Source organism: Varroa destructor, unplaced genomic scaffold (assembly GCF_002443255.2).
Source record: "Varroa destructor unplaced genomic scaffold, Vdes_3.0 BEIS01000001.1, whole genome shotgun sequence".
NCBI classification, from domain to species: Eukaryota; Metazoa; Arthropoda; class Arachnida; order Mesostigmata; family Varroidae; genus Varroa; species Varroa destructor.
In genome coordinates this window covers 9,025,165-9,047,426 of record NW_019211454.1, presented here as the reverse complement: position 1 = coordinate 9,047,426, position 22,262 = coordinate 9,025,165, and the positions used below count along the sequence as shown (strand labels likewise).

General features: G+C 39.7%; 2 protein-coding genes and 1 long non-coding RNA gene across 4 annotated transcripts in view; 1 reads left to right on the top strand and 2 right to left on the bottom strand.

Moving 5' to 3' along the window:
• Positions 1-61: 61 nt before the first annotated feature.
• LOC147758220 (uncharacterized) lies at positions 62-1,976 on the bottom strand. Its single transcript, XR_015319345.1, has 3 exons — positions 1,949-1,976; positions 1,623-1,678; positions 62-209 (listed from the first exon to the last, which is right to left on the bottom strand). It is a non-coding gene; the product is annotated as an uncharacterized LOC147758220 (long non-coding RNA).
• Positions 1,977-3,508: 1,532 nt separating this feature from the next.
• Positions 3,509-5,029, bottom strand: LOC111243543 (uncharacterized). The gene is made up of 4 exons (XM_022789287.2): positions 4,896-5,029; positions 4,159-4,267; positions 3,889-4,022; positions 3,509-3,593 (listed from the first exon to the last, which is right to left on the bottom strand). The coding sequence occupies exons 1-4, from the start codon at positions 4,968-4,970 to the stop codon at positions 3,561-3,563; spliced, it is 351 nt and encodes a 116-aa protein (XP_022645022.2). The 5' UTR covers positions 4,971-5,029; the 3' UTR covers positions 3,509-3,560.
• A 2,741-nt stretch (positions 5,030-7,770) lies between these two features.
• Positions 7,771-22,262, top strand: part of LOC111243544 (transmembrane protein 256 homolog) — a 55,279-nt gene continuing 40,787 nt past the window's right edge. Inside the window, exons 1-2 of one of the 2 annotated variants that reach the window (XM_022789293.2) lie at positions 7,771-7,971; positions 9,364-10,091. In XM_022789293.2, the coding sequence (XP_022645028.1) occupies positions 9,992-10,091 (100 nt within the window). In that variant the 5' untranslated portion in view covers positions 7,771-7,971; positions 9,364-9,991. Of the gene's footprint in view, positions 7,972-9,363; positions 10,092-22,262 lie in introns of those variants that run through there. The other variant, XM_022789289.2, reaches the window with a different exon arrangement.

The following is a 22,262-nucleotide window of genomic DNA, read 5'->3' as shown; positions in this document are numbered from 1 at the left end:
ATATCAAGATTTAACTTTCAAGGCAGAAAGGCATTCGAAAGTAATTTTTAGTGACAACGATTGCTAAAAAATACCCATGTGCATCCTCCCCGACACCTACCGCTGGAGATAGTTGCCTAATGTTGACACCAGGTGGCTTTAACAAGATTGCGATGGCTTCACCTTAGCGCGTCGTAGAAGGTCAAGCTGAAAGATCGGTCCTTAGGGGCCTGAGAAATATGAATAAATGGAGCCAACGCTTTTAGCCAGTCGTGATTTTATAGAAATAGTAAATACCAACGAACGCAAGACGTTCAACAGTAAATTACGTTAAAAGTTAGTTCTGGACACAAATTAAGCCATAGCCTACTTTTTCTTAGATGATGCTACCGGTTTATTTTGCATATTGGCTCCGTTAAAGCTTGCTCTATTTTACCAGGGAGTATGCTGTTGTGTATGAAATGAAATGATTTTATCCAATGCACTTTTCAATATCATACGTCTTATCAAATCACAAGTCATGTGATATAAGTTGGTCCGGAAAAACACAGGAGATAAGGTGTCCGAACTTGTCAACCTTGGCGCCGCTGGGTCTGGTCGATAAGCTTCTAGATGGGATCTAGCTGCTATATAATGGCTTTCGTCTCACAATAAAATGTGCGAAATACTACTTAATCAACTAGAAATAGAACGTTCTATGCAACGATAGTTACAGTGCAAAAGATTAATATTTAGCCTAGCTAAAAGAGACCTTCATTGCACATTGGGGCGCTGTATTGCATTAGGTCATAGAAACCCCTTTTCAGGACAAGCGTTTCGCCCTCCAGTAACTTCGAGCCGATGGTTTGTGAACTTATAATTTCAGAGACAAAACGATTGGAATTATAAGCGACATCTTCGCGGACATACTTTATCATGAAAAATGAATTCATTCATACATCTTAAAGGACGTAGCCGTTTTCGTTACAAAAAACGACACGCCTATCTCTAGAGATAAGTTCGCCTTATCTGTTTATTTTATTAATCACTTGTTTTTTGTTTCGTTTATAATTTACCTTAAAAAAAATTTAAAATTATTTCAGTTTATGTAGGAGCTAGGGAGTTCGTGATCTGCACGACCTGATGCGTTCCTACTGACCTTTCGAGTCTTAGTTGTTTACTCGAACATTTAATCAATTTACTTCAGCACGAAATACTCACCAGTATATTTTTGCTCCATGTGGTTTTTCAAATCTAGTTTCGTAGCTGGTTTTTGACTGTTGTTCAAGTTAAAGAATATGACCATTAGAGAGGAGTGAACAATATATATTTACACGATATAGTTTTCATCCAAATTAAACCTAACTCTCTCTGGGCCTTTTTGTTCGCGCGTGAATGTGGCTTAGCCGGCTAACACACAGTGCCATAATGTCATTAATTTGAAAAGGCATAAACAGACACTGGAAAAAAAGAAAATTGGAAAGCAAAATATCTAAGAAGACTACTGGTAACAAAATTAAAATAGGAAACTCTCGATGGAATTGGAAAAAGTTACTAGTTTCCTTGGATAACTCACGACCTTTTTAGAGAAATCAGTGCTCTTTATTTAGGTATAATAACGAAATTGAATTAACATGCAAATGTGTAGCGAACAGATTACTCACTAAGTGGTGTTATGTTTAAAACGGACAAGAGGCCTTGACAGGATAAATAACGTCTCCTGTAAGTAAAACAGACGTCCGTACGTGGATCCTCAAGTGAACTTAAGTTTTATTATAGCACAACATATGCCTCTGTAAATGATAGCTAATAGAGTAATTAGATTAAGTAGTTATCATTAGATCTTAGGAACTATAAATCTCACATAGAGGATGTCCATCACAAGACCACATGTTTGTATTTTGCGGGGTATGCCTTTCTTGCCTATATGCATCTCTTTCTAGTGTTGATAGAAAGGTAGCACGATTAATAAGCGCTAAGATTTACGCACGCAAGAAATACGCCAAACATAACAGTCTGTTCCTGTTACTAATGGAGAAGTGCATCCCGTCTGCACGACAATAAACAACACAGACGACAGATGCTGACCCATATCTATATATACCAACAACTATATACTAAAATATTACACCATAGGGAAGGCACGATCAGGTAGGCCCTTGATCAGCGTATACTATCGCTACATAGACCAAAGTACTGATAAAATTAGGGCGCCAACCGTTTTCTTCTTTTCATTATTGCGGAAACATTCGTCGAACTGTTACCCATTCCTCTGAAGAGAGGTAGGCAATAGCTGTACGAGACTACTGGGCGGTGTATCGCTTTTTTAGTCTTAAATACAGGCTGGCTCAGTTTAACCGGAGCTTTCGGTTTTGAGCAGACACCCTCGGTGCAATAGCAATAAGACAAATGGAAAGGGCACAAACGACAACACGGTGGCATCTGAAGATCTTCGCGGGCATTAGCTTTGTTTGACCCGCCCAACATTTGGGTAAAAACCCCAGCGTAAATTTGGTTGGAGTGAAATTGATTATTTCACTGGTACGTGCGCAAATATAGATTACGTGCGTTCCATCTGTTGTCCAAACCTATTCGCGACTATTCAATCATCTGACAACCTTCGTAGCTCCTTAGGCCTAAGCGACGCTATTATCGTTGATATGAAATACGCTTATATCTAGTTTCGTTATATATGCACAACCTTGAAGCCATCAGAGATGCACGAAATTTTACGCTAGCTAGCTAGCTAGCTAGCGAAAACCTTTGCCTCTGCCGTACTGTGCACTGGCAAATTGTCGTCATTTTTATCGGGATTGAATTGGATCTAAAAATCGTTTACCTTTAACTTGGAATACCCTTAAATAAGTACTCCGTACGCTATCCTACACTGTCAAATCTATAGAAACGGATCCCGTGTGCTACACAGCTCTATACGTAACCCGAATGCATCGAATAAACTAAGCAACCGAACAGGAAAGATCTGGTTAGCCTTCTCCACAACAATATTAGATAAATTACAGATAGTAAAGGTCGTTAAGGCAGCTTTGCAAGAACTTTAGAAATAGTCATTTACCATCTTCTCCGGACCGCGCATTGACGGATTATCACCTTATCCGGTCGTCGGCAAATTAAATAGATGACAGTACATTTTGCGCTGGTTCGATGAGTTCCTATACATCAGACCTAAACACTTTTGGCAAGACGGAATATATGTAGAGATGGAAGGGGGTCGTAGAAACTAGAGAATAATAAGCAAACTGCTACAATTTATTTACAATGCAGCGCTTTTTTCAAAAAAAAAGAACAAATCCTGTCTTCGATGGCTAGCAACGATAAAACCTGAAATCGACGATACGGGTACTACGCAAAACTTCGATGCTGTACACCTACTCTCCTTAGGTTACAATGTAAACGTTTTCAAGCATAAGAGAACGTTCTCGTAAGTGCAAAGACATACCCCTTTACGAGTGCATTCTGTGTGCCGAGCTCATGGTTCACAAAGTAAAACAGTTTTTATTACATAATAAAAGTGATCTTAATTCCAAAAGTGCTGATTTTAACCAGTCGTACATTTCTGGCAAGTTAAAAAGAGCCTGCAGAAATCACCCGTTGACCTTCTTCGCATGACTCAGGCGCTGAAATTTGAAAACGCTAACTCACTAGACAACAATCTAATTCACAAACATCACAATAACCTTCCTATAAAAAATCTACATTTTTTTTTTATCAGATTCTACTAATTTATCTTAAAGTTTGACAACCGCTGCGACGACTATAGAAAGATTGCTACAGTTTGTGTTCGAAAAGCTACTTTTTTACAACTGGAATTAATTTGAATAGATCTATTTCGATTTGAACGTCAGACGTTGCATCAGCGCGACGCATTAAGTAGAACCAAGTGTGAAAAATTCACAATGAAATTGAACTCACCCTTCGAAGCCATGAAAAAAAACCCGCCATCTTGTTCCCGAAGTTTTTTCTTTTTTTCGATTTGCAAGCTCCCGCCGGCGCCAAAGCTTGAATAACCGTTAGTCCGTTATCAACATACTTACATATCGTTTTACCTACACGAAGACAAACGTGTTTATAGGACGGTGTGTATCGACTGTTGCAATTGAACCTTAGCGAAGTGGGCTTTAAGCAGTATTTAGAAGGCACTGACATATTTTATGGTCGGGTCTCTGTGCGGCAACGGCTTACCTCGCGCGCCCTTCTGAGGCAGAAACTTCGGCACGACATTTCGGCTGGACTTGGTACCTGAGCCACGCAAATGTGGCTTCATCAGCCACGTTCGGCATTCTCGGTTCGCCTATACAATAAGACATGATGATAACGTTACTGCAAAACAATGCTCTTTTGTTCCCGCAGACATCTATTACTCTAACCATACGTATCCGAAATTACGTATTACTTCAAGAAGCAAAAGCATATTAATATTTCTTGCCCAATCAGCCGGCTAGGAGGGGATCAGCCACGGATTCATTCGGTCTCTCATGTAGCGGCTAGCCGTTTCCTTTGCTCCATTTGCCACACACAAACGTTTAGTTTTCTTGGCTTTTAGTATTCCGCCAGCAAACGATCAGTCAGCAGAGCTTTCGCTGACATCGGCATATAGCAACAGATTTATTACCGTTTGTCAACAGCTGTAAGTTTCTCTAGTATGTTCTATTACAAGCAAGTATTTATGTGCGATATTAGGTAGCCACACTCAGTTCCCTGATTAGTACTATTATTATTATAAAATTTAACCATTTATTTGTTTTAGGTAACAGACGAGAAGTACAAGACAAGCGTGGCGTGATATAAAAATCAGCTTTCTTGTTGTAGCCATGAATGGTAACCTATACGCTAGGCTACCGATAACATGCCAAACAGGTAATAATGACCACTGGCTTATATGACAAGTAAGAACCCAATACAGTGATGTTCCATGTAACCTCTTTACGCGCTGTCGACGACAATCTTCTTTCAGGCGGCGTATACCTGTGAGTACCTCTGTTCCTTTTAACCATGTCCTGCGCGATTCTTTGTAGCGTTCGTCGCTCGCTAACAGAAGGCAAATCAAAGAAGTGGTTACAGTCGCTCTGGCATACAGAGATACTCGTTTCCACATTGGACGAGTCGCAAAACTTCACCAAAGGTTTCCGTCTTGAAGTACCGTTAGAGGCACCCAAGTTTTTCTTGTGCTTGCTTACTCCCGTCCTTTCTCTAAAATCGAAAACCCAGAGATATGATGAACTCGGAACTACCAATGGACAGCAAAACGATTCGGGCATTCTCTAGCACGGGCTGAGTAAAACGCATCTAAAAAACAGAGAAGCCAACTGCTCTATATAAAGTAGCACAACATCAATATTCAATCGTTTGTTTAAAATTGGCCACATAGTTACATTGTACGACGGCCTGTTTTTATGAGCGGTTTGTTCACGCGCTGCTATATCATAGTCCTACCTGAGTATGGAATGCTTTCGACTGTCGAACGCTATTATATCCGTTGCGGCTTCTGTGGAAGATGTCTCTGTCAGAAAGTGAACAGAGCTTTCGGGACGATTCAGGCGTCCACGTAAACTCAGTTCGGTTGAAGTTGTTACTGTTAGACAAGATGATGAGCAGCTAATCGAGCTCGGTCTATCTGGGCTTTCCCTCAACCTCGCTTGCCCATGCTCACCAAAGAAAAAATTTTTACAGGTACTGGCTACAGAGCGCACTGGCAAAATGCTAAGTAGACCTGACAGCCAACCGGTATCTCTTTGATTTGACTTGCTCGACATCGTTTACGCCAGTCTGTTACTGCAAAAAATCGCCAACACCTAATAAGGAAGAAAGTAAAGACAAATAACAGGTCGTGTTCCTATTTCCGTTTCGACTCTTGAGCTCCTCGGATCATCGTTAAAACGCTGGGGCAAAAATCTCGGATTTTCTCGGAAAATTTGGAAATCAAAAATGTAATATCGTATTAAGCCAGAGAACTATTGAGATTATTTTACCAATAATTTCGTTGTTTTATTGAAACGCAGTCTCTGTGTGCTGTATTCGCCCAGTTCGTCGTTCCTATTGCTAAAAGCCGTAAACCATGAGGTAGACGGCGGTTGTTCGCAGTTACCATGGTCGCGTGTTTCTGTACCTTGATTTTCTTATGCAGCAGCATAGTTTAGATTAATAATGCGAGTATCCATGAGTATGAGGCCATCGCTGACTACTATGATATACTGATACCATGCCTCTTCACTGATGTATCAAAAAAAAAGCTAGACAAGTCTAGGAAGACGCACAGCCCGGATAGGAAACCACCGGTGGAAAAAAACTTGTAACCGAAGGCCTCATTTCGGGGCTGACACTCCGCAATGTGAGGCTGCTTTTTGCGAATTCCGCCAAGAAACTGAAATAAGCCTAATTATACCGTAAACTTTTTACTGAATGACCCCCATGGTAATACCACACACTTCAAGTGCGGGTTAATATAATATACAGAAAGAGAAAGGTTATAGAGCAGCCATAAATTAAACATTAACAAAACTTAATTTTGAGAAATCAGCTTCTCTAAGGGTGAGCTCTGTGTGGATATTCAAATGTGGAATAGCAAAATTCGTAACGCTCGAAGTGAACCCTTAACCTTGACAAAAAATGATGCTTGAGAAATAATTTAGTATTTTAACGCCTTTCTGATTATGCCGTTGGAGTAGGTTTTTTTTTAAATGCCCGAATACAATGATCTAACGTCCTACAATCATATTACTTGTATTTACGAGACAGCAGCGTCTCTTACAGGATTCAACAACAGCAGATTCTTCTCTAACACTGATTTTTTATTTTATAATCATTATGTTTATTTAGCAAAGCTGACTTAGTTTACAGCCCTATTTTTTGGACTTGCAGCACCATGGCTGGAGAACACTGGTTTCGATTAACCTCTGCGGTTTCGATAAAGCAGGAACAAGTCCTTTAACTATAGATAACAAGTAAAATTAGCCTGTGATATTTGTGATTCTCACAATTTGTATGCACTTTTCCTACATATAGAATTATCAATATCAAATGATTTTATTTTAGTTATCTTGGAATTTTGTTTAGGCTACTGAGTTGACAGTATAGAAGTTCGTTGCTGAGGTGATGAACCCAAGCTCTCGTCAACACTTTGGAATCTTTGGAGCGTTTTTTGTTTTGTTTCAGAGTGGACTGAAGTTAAATAGCGTACTAGTTTAATTAAGAAGCAGAAAAATAGCAAACATACAAATTTTAGGCTATTATTGATTCGAGTTCCGCCAAGCGACAGCTGTGCAACGTATTTGCATTTTTTTGCATTATGAAGACCATGGAAAGCCTTTTGACCGGGCCCCTCGGCAGCTAGCAGATCGCCGTCTAAGTTTGCAGCTCTCCGGAACGACTTTTTATACAAGTAAGTCAGTCCCAATATAATATTAGACATTTTTCCCATAGAGAAATCATTCTTTTCCGTAAACGATAGCATTTCAATGTTTTGTAACCTCTACATGTCGTCTGTTGCACACAACTAGTCACCTATTACGTTAAAGGTCTAACTTTCCCTAACTTTTTTAACGTATTTGATGCGGCACCTCATTTTCGTATTGGATATGAATATACGTGTTCTTCTTATGAAGACACTAACCCGTTTATTTAGTTACGCGCGTCAACATTTCAGCAAGCCATATTTATTAACCACTTCCGTTGATAATGTATCGTAGATTAAAGATGCGTGTATCCATAAATTTGTGGGCGCGTGCCGAACACTGTGGATACATTGAATGAATGCAGCAAGGATTGTGTCATATTTGACAGCTCCGTTGAAGTTTCAGCACGGACTCCGCTGAAACTTCGCCCGTATGAAATCTGCCTTCATTATCACCAGGATGGTAATAACAGCATTGATCGTATTAAAAGTGTCAGGCGATGATTGCCGTGGTGACCGACTCGGTTTACGTCAGTGTGATAGTACGACCACGGGAATATCTTCGCAGAAGGGTCTCGGGCTAATGAATTTAACTAATGTCCTATGTATGTACAACAGGTTGATGCAGATATTATATTTGATAAACAGATTTGACAGGTTTCTTTAAATATGTCCATTATTCAAATGTTTTTTTTTTTTTTCGTAAACTTTATGATTTTTTATTTAGGTGTGAAACCGTATCAAAATTTGCCTGTATATGTCTTAAAAGAGGCATTTTAATGGCCTCGATTGAAAGAAGCCTCTATTATGTGAAAAATAAAAAAAATCTCCTTAAAAAATCCAATATTCCTTATTGATGAGCATCGTTTTTTTATAATAATTGAGCACACATATATGCTAATACTATTACCAGTATTTAGCCAATATCGAACGATTATGACTCGGCAGCGCATCACAAGACGCTTTTTTTTTAAGTGTATATAGACAATTGTATACTAAGACGCCTGATTTATACAAATAGTTAGCCGGTGATAATGGCTTTGAAGTCGGGTTCAAAGAAATTGCATGAGAACAAAAGAGCAACGAAGCGATCAAGTCGAACAAAGGTAGTTCTGATAACCAATATAATAGATAGGAATTCATGGAAATAGATGTTAGGTTAATTTTGTAAAATATCGTGGACAAAGATGGTAAAATGTTTTACAAATACGTCAACTGTTGAAAATTTTAAAGGATGCTAAAATACAGAACAATGATGTTCACTTACTTTCCGAACAAAATAAATCAGACCCTTCTCCTATAGGGTAAGGCAGAGTTCGTAAAAGAAAAGAATTCAGTTTCAAAAGTAATCTCCGATGTTCGACTCTTTAGAACCTATTTTCGTGTCCACTAATTTCGTGTTCCATTAACAAAGTAAGACGTGTGCTTTTTGCAAACACAAAGTCACTTTAAGAAATATAAAGATTTCAATGGAACATGATAATGTAAAAACTATCGAGCCTTTATTATTTCACTACCGAGCTAAAAGTATTTTACATTGTCGTATGTATATATATTTTTTTTATATTGTATAGTTTATTATATTGATCATAAATTCCGATGCGACCCTATGCAAAATCCGAAAATGGGTTGCTTGCTTTCGTTTCAAAAGTTCCCATAAATATTACACTATAATCTAATTAAAAATCTTTAGAAAGACATTCTTTTGTAGGTTAGATCTTGACTTATTCTATTTTTCTCACACGGTTCGTTCATTATTTAATAAATTCACCCTTCAGTAGCTTATATTTATTGAGCATATTCTAGTTTCAGCCCTCAACAATAATCAATAAGTGTGCAAAAAATGCACAGGTAACTTTTGTCGACTATTATTTCGTGTTTTGCGTCCGGTATCGCTGTTCAGCATTTCATCGTACCCGCAAAGTTACCCACTAAGCTATTCTATTACTGCCTAGGTTTAAATTTGCCGCCTTTTTTAATCTCCTCTTTCCTTAAAGCGCTGACCGCATGCGGCCTCCTCTCCCGTCGAGTCGCGCCCCCTCGCGACGACCAGGAGAAGCTTCAGGTTGTTTGCACACAAAACGCGAAGTAGCTGCTCAATCAATCGTGATCAAGCGGGACTAACAGCATCTCCTTAGCTAATCTACAGTGTTGACCGTCAATAAGTTCTGAATTGTTGTTCGGCCGGGTTGCGACTTGCAGTTATGTAATGACTTGCGAGATCGAATTGAGCGCAACGTTACAGTTTTAGAGGGTACAAAAACATCATTTGATTAATTAGTTCCGAAGCGGGAAGACGTGCGCGTTTCGTTATCCCCTTGTGTCGAAGTGTGCTCGGGGCTTAATACGTTTGGTATGGTGACGCATTTATAATATAGTGAAAAATTGTGCCATCGAAGCGGTGTCTTTATTGGAGTGCTCTTCTGTGATTAATAGTTGTTTTCGCGACATAGGTGTCCTCGCCGATTTGAAGCATAAATCAGCATTGGCTGGACGTATGAGTGCTCGAGACTGTTTAAAGAATTTAATCACTGATTTTTGAGACTTTCCAGAGATTCTTTTTATTATAGTTGTAAAGGTCTGCGCACCAGCGAGTGTCGATTATCCGCTTTGCACACACTGTAGATGGGTCTGCAGAAGGCCTACGAAATCGCGATGGTTAACGGAGATTACGAGAAATTTAAGGAGTCACAGTCCACGACTCCCACCACCATTGTGAAGCTCGGTAAGTGTCCCAATCGGCATAGCTCTATGCATGTGTAGCAGAAAAAAAGAAGAAACTAAACCTAATTGAGCTTATTAACTGGGTTTCGACAAACAACGTTTAAAAAATATCAATCCCAGAAACATGTGTGAACTTTATCCACTTATTCAAAGCCATTCTCTTTTTTCCATCTAATAACAAGCAACAAGAGATCTCAACAGCCCAATTTTTCTCCTATTAGCCGAACAGTGGCATACTCAATGTGAAGTGTCATTTAGAAATAAAAGAACTGTGTAACTCTACCGCTGCGGTCGCCCATCTTTATTCTTCATGCAGGTTTGTATGTATGAAGACCAGGGAAGATTGCAAATACCAATTATTGCTTTTTTGCTTCAATCACATTCTCAGGCACTGTCGTTTTTCGAAGTCAGTCTCGGAGGGAAGTCACTCATCAAATGCAACTTGGCCGTTGGTCACGCGCAAGGGGAGAGCGCGAACAAAGTTTGTTTTGCGTTTCTTGTCTTGAGCGGAATCAGCCATAAACCACGTCAGGCGACAGCTACCAACTCTGTAGCTTCTGGCGACACTTTAAGTTATGGGTCGTAGCTGTTAAATATTGTCACTAAGTGTAGTAATATATATGGTAGTGTTATCTAAGTATCTATTTAGTGTATCGATTTGATGGCGCGATCTGAAACTTCAGCTCCTTTTTCCTCCTCTCCTGTTGTCGTCGTCGTCCCCACCGTTTTACTACAGGTACGGTGTTCGGGTGCCTTTATATACACGATACCCTGCACCCGTTATTTGTTAAGCACCATTGCACGTACCTAGTGCGCCGTAATTCGGTGAAGTTCGGTTTCGGTGGTAGACGCGTTGACAAGTCGGCAAACCGACAGACACAAAGGAAGCAACTACAAGTCACCTCCCTTGACTCAAACGGGAGTCAAGATGGACGTAATTCCACGTACACAGACCGGTTCAGATTGGTGGTAACAGATGTTAGCGCTGTGCGAGCGTGGAAAGCCACACGCCTCTCTTGATGCATTATGCCGCTCGAAAGTGCTTAAATTGCTATAATGATCTTATTAAGTAGCATACCCTGATGCAACGAGGGAACTGCGGCCGATGTTGTATAACATTTAGTATTTATAAAAGCCTTCGTCTTCTTCGACTTTGGAAGGGTTTAGGCATATTTGTTGTTATCGTTAGGAAACGCCTGACCCGATCCAGGTCCGCCACGGAGCTTATGTTGCATTAGTTTAAGGTGTAGTGATAGTACCAATATGAGTTATTGGTACTGTCAGCTTAAACTACCAGTAGCTGATTCTTGCACGAGCGCCAGGTTTTAAAGGAACATAAAGAAATGATACTAGACTACAACTTGGAACATCAGCCTCGATCGATTTCATGACACTTCCATCAAATAGCTCACTAAGCCTTGAACACAGGAACTAATTAAAGCTATAAGCGTATAATTAATTGACATAATTTAAGCTATAATTTTTTTAAATTCAAGATACATTCTGTGAGACATATCATCCAACCTGTAACAGAGTAAAGTACATAGAGCCGGCAGCCTGATCAGGATTGAGGATACTGCTGTTACATTACTGAAACCACAGGATGGTTCGAACATGTACTACCGAGACGTAAACAATGTATTAGGTTTCTACAAAACTTCCGACGAATATAGTTTTTGCTTAGAAGCAAAAACGTCTTCAGATTCAGGAAGCAAGATGAGAAACACGGCACAATTGCATTAGAAGATAGGTTTTAATTTGCAAGGGGACAATTCTGTAGAGCTATTAATGGGAAATGTTTGAAGTGATTTTAGTTGCAAAACGTCTATGGCTAATACAAGTAGATACAATGATAATATTGTTGATCTGCACGCATTTCTATTGCCTCTTCCAATGAGTGTCTCATACAAAAGATAAGATCTTTACGAGGCTGTTTGTTGATCGCCAGATAAATCAGTGACGCAGCTTGCAATTTTATATCCACTATTCGCAACGTGGAAATTGACAATTCTGTATCTTGCATCACATCGTTCTGCTTAGCGGTGAAGTTATGTGGACTTAGGACCAGACTGATGTGTTGCTATCCGACACTTAAGTGTATTGTACTTTTAAACTATCGCTGCCAAATCTAGTATAGGGGCGTTAGGTCATAATAGTAATAAGATTTCGTCACATGACGAACTATGAAGAGTGATCGAGTCAGTGCCTGGCCTTCTGCAGTGCACTCCTTTGACTACGTTCAAATCTTATCGATTCCAATATAGTGCATCGTGTTTTATCCCTTTGACGTATATTCATCTGTCCTACTGCTTACCGCTTGCAGAACTGCAAGAAAATCGGCGCCGATCACGCCATTAAATTGTGTACTGATGGATCAGCCCCAAATTATCTAAACAACAATAAAATGATCGGTTCTATAAGAGAAAAAGAGCAGCCTTCGTTGAAATCGTTGGCATCCCTCCGCTGGTCTAGTTCTCTCGCTTTGTCTCGCACTATCTCTGCGAATATTGCTAAAGGGTGATTACGCGGATCCACCAGAGAAACGAAGATACTGCAAAGAATAACCATGTGATTTGATTATCTACTTATTATCATATCATTTTGTGTGCTGTCAATGCATTGTCGTACGCTAGGATATGATAGAAGACCGGCCGGTACTTCATGCAGATATACACAGAGTGAAACAACAGGACAGTGTCAAAAAATGCTTCGTTTGACAGTTTGAAAAAGTGCGATATAAGAGACCCAATTTCTCATGCCGTCAATTTTCAGAGAGTTTTTCATAACTTGTCAAGATGACTGTTTTCAGAGACTGTCTGGAACTTTTAATCTCGCAGAGTCGCACTTAAACATGTGGCATAGTAGCTGCATTGAAAATCGAGATAGTAAGCAATGCTAAAGATCAATGTAGGTGATTGAATGACAAAGTCACTCTTCTGAACAGCCCTTGTACATAATTCTTTCTGCTTCGAAATAGCCCACACAGTTTAGTCAACCAGTAGAAGTAGTACGACGAAAGTAGAGTCTTCCATTTTGTCTAGAATCTGGAAGAGGCCATCGCTTGGCGACACAATTGATCGCTGGATGGAGCCAGCTATTCTGACCGTGCTCATGATCGAATGGCTCAGTTTAATCTGGTTAATGTCCACTACGTTCTCAGCTTTGCAACCTGCTTATCTTGTTTTCGTTTGGAAGCATCGCTGTTATTTCTTATCCGCCGTTGTTTTATGTCCATAGACACCGGCCAACACCGTCGATGACAACCGTACTTAACCCTCTCGCGTCTGTAGCATCAACAGCTGCATCAACGGTTTTACAACGGAGTCTTTGCGAAGATTCCTTAGCCAGCCAGCTAGTCGGTTCCATTCCAGTATCTCGATTAACGTGATCATCTTTTAGCTGCTTACAATTGCCAACCCATGGGTACGCGCGTGGTCCTGGCCAGTCACCATTCTCTATGAAGCAGGCGTATGCCTCAGTTTCCTCCGGACCTAGTCATAGGCAACGAGAAATTTGACTCCAAAAAGAAAGTGACAACTTATAACGAACGGAGTGTGTTTGGTCCAACAGGGTGACGGCAAGCAACCCGGCGACGATCACCATTCTGCTAAATCATCAGTAACTTAGGTGTAAAGGAGGTAGCGTGGGGAGGAAAGAAGGGACTGGAATAGGCAGCAAAAGGTGAGGCCTGCGAGAGGAAACTGCAAACTTCTTGCAGCGCCTGCCGTTGAACTAAATTTACTGTGGCTAATTCCAACAATTTCGACATTGCTTTGTTTTCTCGGCCAGTTGTGTTGTTTTCTCGACGAAGATGGAAGGAAAAATACAAAGGGACATCAGTCTTGTTATGATCGAGATACAAGATAAATGACGATTTCAATAAATAAAGATTTTAGGAGACGGCCGAAACCAAACGGATCACCTCGTTAACGTTGCTTGCCCGTTACGTATGGAAGTACGTTGCCCTGTAACGTTCAGTTTTTTTGGCCACCACTATTGCATATCGGCCTTGGCGCAGCATCAATAGATTCCTACGGTGCCAGTTGTTGTACCCGAGTATTCTGAGCTTGCAATGCATGTGTTACGAATTTTCAGTCATATCATGTATGATATAGTTGATACGCCACAGTTACTGTGTTCTCCGTGTGTGTGTGTATGTGTGTGTGTACGAACGTATTCTGGTTTTTGTAAAATCATCAACGTACTATTCGATGATATATTGAAGTTATTTGACGGCGGAGAATGATCCGATCGATATTACGCTGACGATGATACATGATGAAATTATTGACGGGAGCGTAGAGAAGATATTACTGGCCAACGGAACCATCGTCCAGTGTATAATCCCACAACCTAATAAAAAAGTATTTTCGATATTATTTGTCACCTTTGAACTAGAATTATAACTGTTGTACCGAGCTTATGCTTTGCTCTACGCAGAGAAGCGTCATGGATATAAGAGGGCAACCAAACATGCGCCTGATCCTAAAATAAAATGGTGTTCTTGTCGATGATACTGTGATTTTTAGCTATCGAGCAAAAGAATAAAAAAACTATTATGATTTCAAGAAGGTTGTGAGCTATAGAAGAACGGGAAAGGAATGCATTATCCGTTTAGGGATACTTGAAGGGAAATTAACTTGGCTCTAGGGACATACGACCTGTCCTGCATATTTGTTCGTGACTGAAATGGTCTCTGAGTTTTTCAGGCTTTCGATTAGGCTATACTTAAAAGCTTCGCTACTTTCATTACTCTTTATCATTCAATATACGGGTATAGGAGTAGGTTTCAGTGTAGGCTATTTTTTTTTTTATTATTAGTGAAATAATCTACTCAGAAGGTAAACGAAGCAATTATTATGTCCTCTATGCCTTTAAGGGATGATTTCCTTGTTTGTTGTTAGCTGCAGATGAATCTTAGAAATCGATGTATCGCACAGTGTTTTCGATTCGTCCTCTTGTTTGTTAAGTCATTATAATCTTCGCTGTCCATGATCATCATTTGCTATACCATTGTTGCCTTCTATTGCAGTCGAATTACCGAAGCGCTTACACACACAACATCCACAGTAACAAATGTATATGGTATGCAATTTTTATCGACATATGTGTAAGATAATAAAAAATGCGTTTAATAAACTAGTACTATTTATGTAATTGTGCTGCTGTTGTCCACCCTTTGCTCCGCCGCTTCTATTACTGTGCGATGCTAATCAAAGCATTGATTTCTCAGCTCGACCTGCTACTCACTAGAGTAGCAGATCGAGCTGAGAGTAGCAGGTTCGCTTTTTTTGCAACCATTTCCTCCTAACCCTGCTTATTAATTCCGGCGTAATTTTTTACACAGTACAGACACATGCGTATTTGTTTCTCTGCCCCACACTCCTCCAAAGGTAAAGGTGTTTCTCTTAATGGAGAAGCATCCTACGAGTCGTCGGCGCTATCAGCGGCAGCTACCGACATTGGCAACAACAACAAGAGTAGAAGCGACATCGCCGACAGTTAAAAGTTGCACGATTACAACCAGCTGACGTGTGGTCAACTCCAGATAAACTCTAGATCGACGCCGCCGCGTACAAAAAAAAGTGGCTGATGGCAAGGCAAGCCACCAAACATGTGTCAATGTTTGTGACGGTAATACAGTTTCAGTTTGTTGCTATTGTGGCAACGATAATGATGATGATAACTATCGCTGCTGCCGGTGTTGAACCACCGTCACGTCTTTCTCATCGATGACCGTTCGATTCTCCGTGTCGCCAGTCTCCTTTCTTTTTTATTGGAACTCAACTTCAAGGTTTCGAGTTGGTGGGGACATCGGATATAGATACAGGTGATTGCCGCGTGTACATTGCACTGAGTGATGATGATCCTTTGCGATCTTCGATAACGAACGAGGGGGAAGGAGATACATTACGAAGCCCGTCCGATTTGATTACATTTGGTCGGTGTGTAGGGGAGAAAGAGAGAGAAAAGGAAAAAAGGGGAAGCACAATATAGATCCATGAAAAAGATAATCCATATTGCGGTTTTATCTAAGTTGGCCGCTTTTACTGTTAGAGCTGTTGCATCAGCATTTCCAGCGCTGCTAGCGACCACTGACAGAAAGTGATGGAGAGAGAGAGACAGGGGAAGGGGATCGCTTGTTAGATAAATTTTAGTCTATTGTTGAAATGACAAACGCTGTTGATTAAAAGAAAAGGGTTTCAATGTAGGTGTGATTGTTTGAGCGGACTTGTAGCACGATTCAAGGTGATGAAAAGCAAAGCTTGACGATACGAATATTTAACGGAGAGAAAATACACGAAGTCAAAAAATGTAATTATAACCAATATTTCTCTCTTAAATGATTTTAACCTAAGTGTCCATTGTAAGGTGTTCGTACCCGAATCATGTGGTATTTTTGGACGATCTATTCAGTATATTAATTCTCGCAGTCCATATTGTTTATAGTAGACGGATGTGATTTTCGTAGAGCGTTTTCTTTTTTATGCCTAGTGAATGAACCTGCAGGCCATTTTTCGAAATATTATCTAACTAGAAACGAAGCTAAGATCCTCAGAGATATCAGCTAAACAAGGAAGAGGTTGGTTCCGACCGCACTGACGAGTTAAGTGCGATAGTTTGTGCATGTATGTATGTATATATATATATATATATATACATAGTTGTTGAAGTAAATTGCCTCTAAAGCAGGATAGTCTTTTTTGATGACTTTTGAAGTTATTGTTGACAGGAGCGATGGGCAGCATTTTTGCAATGAGCGAAAAACTCAAGGTGTGCGTCGAAGCCATATTTGCGTAGTTCTCTCCAACCCAATATTGCCGCCCAGAAAACGAGAGTCAGTTATAGAGTTTATTCAATAGAAAATGAAATGCTTTAAAAACCAATGACAATGAAGGTCATCTCATTACTTGGTCTGTAAGCAAAAGTTGCTCACCTCATCATTGAGGTGACATTGGTTAACTAAGTTTGATTAGAATTGAGACACCAGAAACGATAATAAGTGCTACGAATACTATTCGAACGCCGTTGGCAATACACCTAATAATTAATTAATCTTAGGTCTTCAAGAGGTCATGTAAATTGCTGACAGAAAGCATTAGATTTTGTAGTCAGCTTTCGCATAATTAACTACGTTGAAGAACAAACGCAGAAATTGTTTTATTTAGTAGACGCGAAGTAATATTTTGCTAAAACCACTTAATAGTTGACAGGATAGTAGAATTCAGTGCCCTTTTTTGTCGTCCACAAATTCAACTATCGTTACTACGCTCATTTCTATTCAGCCAGCGATAGTGCTTTCTAGCGCCATGTCCTTCGCACTCAATTCATGGCGCGCGATTCCTGCTTACGAACATTTTCCGGTCTGGTAACATTTGGTGCCTACCTCATTTGTCAATCGACTATCACTCCTTTGGTCGATACGTTATAGGTGACAGGTGTAATGTTGGTGACTACAGCAAATCAACAGTATTTTCTCGAATCTCGATTCGTTCTTGCATAGATATATATCGTGGTCGAAATAATCCTAATACTGCGCGGATCCTCAGTATTAAGCCACCACTCGGGCCGTCTGCTGCAAGTTCACGGTAAAACTAAGAAAGTGTAAAAAGGTTGGAACACCTATTATTCAGCTGTGGTCACAAATCGTGATACGGCTTGTGGACGATACGAGTTGTCGTCGTGTTATCTGTCGTTATTAGGGCGACAGTGACTGCAGTCATTTGTTTTACGGTTAGTAGCAGTTGTTGGTGTTGTTAATGTTGTTATTCCTGTAAACGCTGTTACTACAGTTGCTGCTCTTCTCACATCTCATCGTTTTATCAAATGCTTGACTGATTAACGCTGTTAGCAGTCTGCTTGACTGGTCTAACTCCGCACATTTTTGTACACTTGCGCCTCTTCTCGCGCTGTTCATTAATCTATTTAAAACTGTCTTTTTGCCCTCGATTTCAATGTCCCAGAGCACGCGATGGTCCGCTGTAGATCACAAAGAAGAGAATAATAGGGAAAGGGGTACGGTGGGGAAGGAACTAGGCTAGGACAATAAGCAGAGGAATGGCGGTCGCGATGTGACAATAGATAAGTTACTTAATCTTCGAATATGTTTGTCGTTATCATCATCATCACAGTTCATTGTCACAGAGACTAACTTGTGTGGCATTCACACGTAGCTAATAATAGCAGGTGCAATTACAATTTTCGTTCTGATTGTTAATATATTTTATTCGCTCAAAGGAAGCAAAGCTAATAGGGATCCTACTTCATCCCTCTCGACAACAAACAGGCTGTAAGAACATTTAAAATCGAAGACTTCTAAGTTTAACGTTGATAGGTGCTAATATGCAGTTAGTGCCAAAGCACTGCTTTAGTCCGGACATTTTACATAAGTGCGCTGATCGTGCTTGAAATCCGTACGTCGACACTAATTCCTCTTATGGGGTCGTTGTCGAATTTACCGTGAGTCGTATTTAAACGTGACTATGTCACCCGATCTTCTTATTGTTGCGATGAACATATAGACGTTTCTGACGATCTTCGAATAGATTTTCTACCTCGCGAAATTATCTCGATCTTATTCTAAGTGAATACTTACCTCTGAATCAGATCTAAGGTATTTTTCGAATCGTTTCCAACGTAGACCATTTTACGTCAAAAGAACGGAGAAAACATAGTATAGAGGAATACACGTGTCCTTCCCACAGACATTTATGGATGCGATGGGTCCTTTCAAGTTTCTATTGCGACATGTTGAGGAAAATATACGAGATTGCTAAGCGTTGAGCAACTCGACCCCTGGCCGTAACACGTCGGGATCTCAAAAATTATAATTTGACACGATCACGACATTTGATTATAAGGCTAACCATTCAATTCTAGTTAATAGCTGAAAAATAATCTGCCACGTCACGGGATAAATAGCAGAATGGTTATGTCTGACGACTAGATGATGCCCGATGAGATGCATTAAGGGTACGAGTCTGCCATATTATAAACGCTTGGCTAGATTTGATTGACAACTTGTTGCATATCGTTATATGGCAGTGTAATATATCTTAAGATTGGTTCAGCTTGATTTCGACCCGGCCTTCAGCTCATCATCAACTTTACAAAACAAATTAACAGTATTTTGTGGTTTTTTTTCTGTATACATATGCAAGGTGTATGTCTCGTCGAGACGAGTCCGGTGACGCACTGTTAATAAGATCTGTTGATAACTACAAACAAATACAGGGTGTCACTTGGAGAAGGAAACGTCATTTTGTGTAGGATTATCTGCGACTACAATGGCATAGGTTCACAATAAAATGTCACACGTTGCCTCCATGAGTGTCCTATTGCGAAACAGACCGAGACGAAAAAGAGATAGGTTGTATTGTGGTATGACTTATGACAAAAGATGTTTTTTGCTGTATTAGCTATAACCGAGGTGCTGCTTCAAGAGGCATTCCAGATAGAAGGCTCTGAGCCGCTAATCTTCTTACGGTTAAAAGGTTTTTCACTGTGTCACGATTATTATTGCAAACTGGGTTAAAGTAACTGATAGTAATTAGGCAATAGACTATCGAAAAAGGAAAGGCCCGACCGTCATTCGGTTTATTCGCCACACAATTAATACAGACCTGTAAAAAAAATCTACGAAAAGGAGCTCAAGTTTTACTGCGCTGTCAATTCTCAATAAAAATCAGGTGGTAGTCATATGCGTCACATACTCAATCGTGCAAATTAATTATGCCTTGCCAAAGTTTGTGTTTTTGTATCGAAAATCACATCTACTAACGGAAAGTATTTATTTACATTATGTTAGGGCCTAAATTACGTAACTGGTCGGCTTCTATGCGTATCTGTAAGAATGATCTGGCGAAAATGCAGAGCAGGACTTAGCGGAATGCTTTGCAATCGTCACGTAATCGCTACAACGCTGTTATGTAAATCAAGGGTCAAATTGGAATGTTTTTATAATACATACCTCGGTCTAGTGTGTAAAAGCCGATAGTTTTAACTATACTTTTGACACTAGCCATGATCATTAACATTAAGTGATTGAAGTTTGTTCCAATAATCGTTCATAAAGCTCTACGAAACACGCAAAAGAATTAGGTTCAAAACCGGGTGTAAACATGCTTTGCTCTTTTTGTTTCTTTCTCGTTGGAAAGGCCCAGCCGTTTCAAGCATTGCTTGACTACAACAAAACAAATTAAAACCAAATATATATTTCGTATGTAAAAAAAAACGGCAACTAGTTTAACTGAACGTAAAACCCTATGACCTTATTAATTCATGTGGCCAAATTTGGTATCTACTACCCACAGGTTATTCAGCGTTTGACGATTGAGGCCGGGACGATTGTCTCTTGATCGTTAGAAGAAACCACTTGATAGGTAGAATAAAGTTATATTTTACATCCATTAAAGTGCCGAGAGAATAAAGCGTAGTTAAATAAAAGTAGAAACGTGAAAATTTGCAAATCGTTAAGAGACTACTCCACATTATCAAGAAGTGTTTGCCTCATCCTGTGTACGTTAAAAAAAACATAATTGGTGTTCGTTTTAGATACCCAGCTAGCTCATTGCAAAGTATTTGCTACAAATACTGGTATAATTTAAATATTATTCAAATAATATCAAATATCTGTGAACAAAGTTGCCTATACCTATATATGCCTATATCGTTATGATGAAACGATCGTGGTTCTCCCGTACTGAGAAAACTGCTTAGAAGGAGCAGCACTTCGGTATATCTTACGTCTTTATTTGTCTGTCATCTCTGCTCCGGAGGCTAACTGCCAAAGTCTGTATAACTTTGGGCTTTTGACGACCAAATTACTAGTACAAAACGGACCGGGTAGCAACAAATGAGCTCAATGTTAATATTGCTATTAAGCTTATATGAAGTCTGCCTTGCCATTTGGCTGCTTATCCTTGTGACCATGCAAGACGTAGGACAATTTTTTTTTAGAGATAAGTTAACAGCACCCCGCGAAAGCACAGCAATCCTTCTGTGACTAATTTTAATGATGTTTCCACTAGTTTTTTTTCTCTATTAGGCCAAGCAGGACTACACAAACCCACTATATAGCACTTAACTTCACAATAAAAGCGCTTTCGCAAATTGGCCTATTTCTTCAATATCCTCCCGCAATATTGTTCATGATGTGAGCCATTTTTTTTATAGATAGACGTTTTTAATTGTCTGGCAAGCGATATCTAATTATCATCATAATCATGGTTGTCATCATCATCAACATCGAATATACTATAGTTGCATTAGAATGGTTGTATTTTAACGATTCGTTGCGGAAAGCAAGGGAAAAAACACGCGAAGGTGACGTCCTGGGCTGAGCTACCGCCACAAATGTCATGGGTAGTTCTCGTTTGGTGAAAAAGACAGCGTCTGTTGACGGTTCGATCGTATAATGATGGCAGAGGGAGAAAGGGTAAGCGCGTCTGGATTACGGAATACTTTTATTTGTGTATTGTTTTTCTTGCCGCTGTTGCTATTGGAGTGGTAGCCATCTTGATACTAAATACGCCGCTGTGACACAAGCTACCTGAGTGTATTACCATACTTTTTTAGCCTTATGGCGTCACGGTAGTAAACACGCAGCATGCAAACGTATCAATATTATGTTCTCTTTTGGCAAGGAATTGAAATTTGCTACTACCTTTTATCAAGACAGGCTTTAGGACATTGAAAGATGGAAATACGCAAATCGGTCCCTGGGAACGCTCTTTATATGAGTTCAGTTGTCTACTCAAAAGCGCATCCACGTGAAAAAGTAATCCACGACGAAGCACTTGATAGAGCTGATTTCATAACTGTATACACGCGGCTTGTGATTTTTATAGCTTATAAACTAATTGTGTGAAAAGCAATAAATTCATACAATTCGCTTAATTTACTGCTTTATCTATTAAACCATTTAGTACACTATGCAAAATAAAGAGGTTTATTCTTTGGCCTACCCCGATGCCACAAGTATCGTCGCAAATCAGGCAGACCTTCTAAGCTGAGCCTTTGAGTTCTACTACACACACCTAATATTTTTCTCTATATATCTACTTTAATTTATAAAATCTATTTGGTCAATACCGCTGTCTTTGTTGTTGTCTTGAAAATTTCCTTCTCTTGACAAAATCTGTGTCTAGTTACCAGAAGTCGCACACGCATT

What these genes read in the sequence shown, in the direction of transcription:
- LOC111243543 (XM_022789287.2), bottom strand. Translation starts at nt 4,970, where the DNA reads ATGGTTAAAAGGAACAGAGGTACTCACAGGTATACGCCGCCTGAAAGA. An exon ending in CGTCGACAGCGCGTAAAGAG is followed by an intron (nt 4,268 to 4,895) that starts GTTACATGGAAC and finishes CTTATTGTATAG; the next exon opens with GCGAACCGAGAATGCCGAAC. An exon ending in GCCTCAGAAGGGCGCGCGAG is followed by an intron (nt 4,023 to 4,158) that starts GTAAGCCGTTGC and finishes GTCTTCGTGTAG; the next exon opens with GTAAAACGATATGTAAGTAT.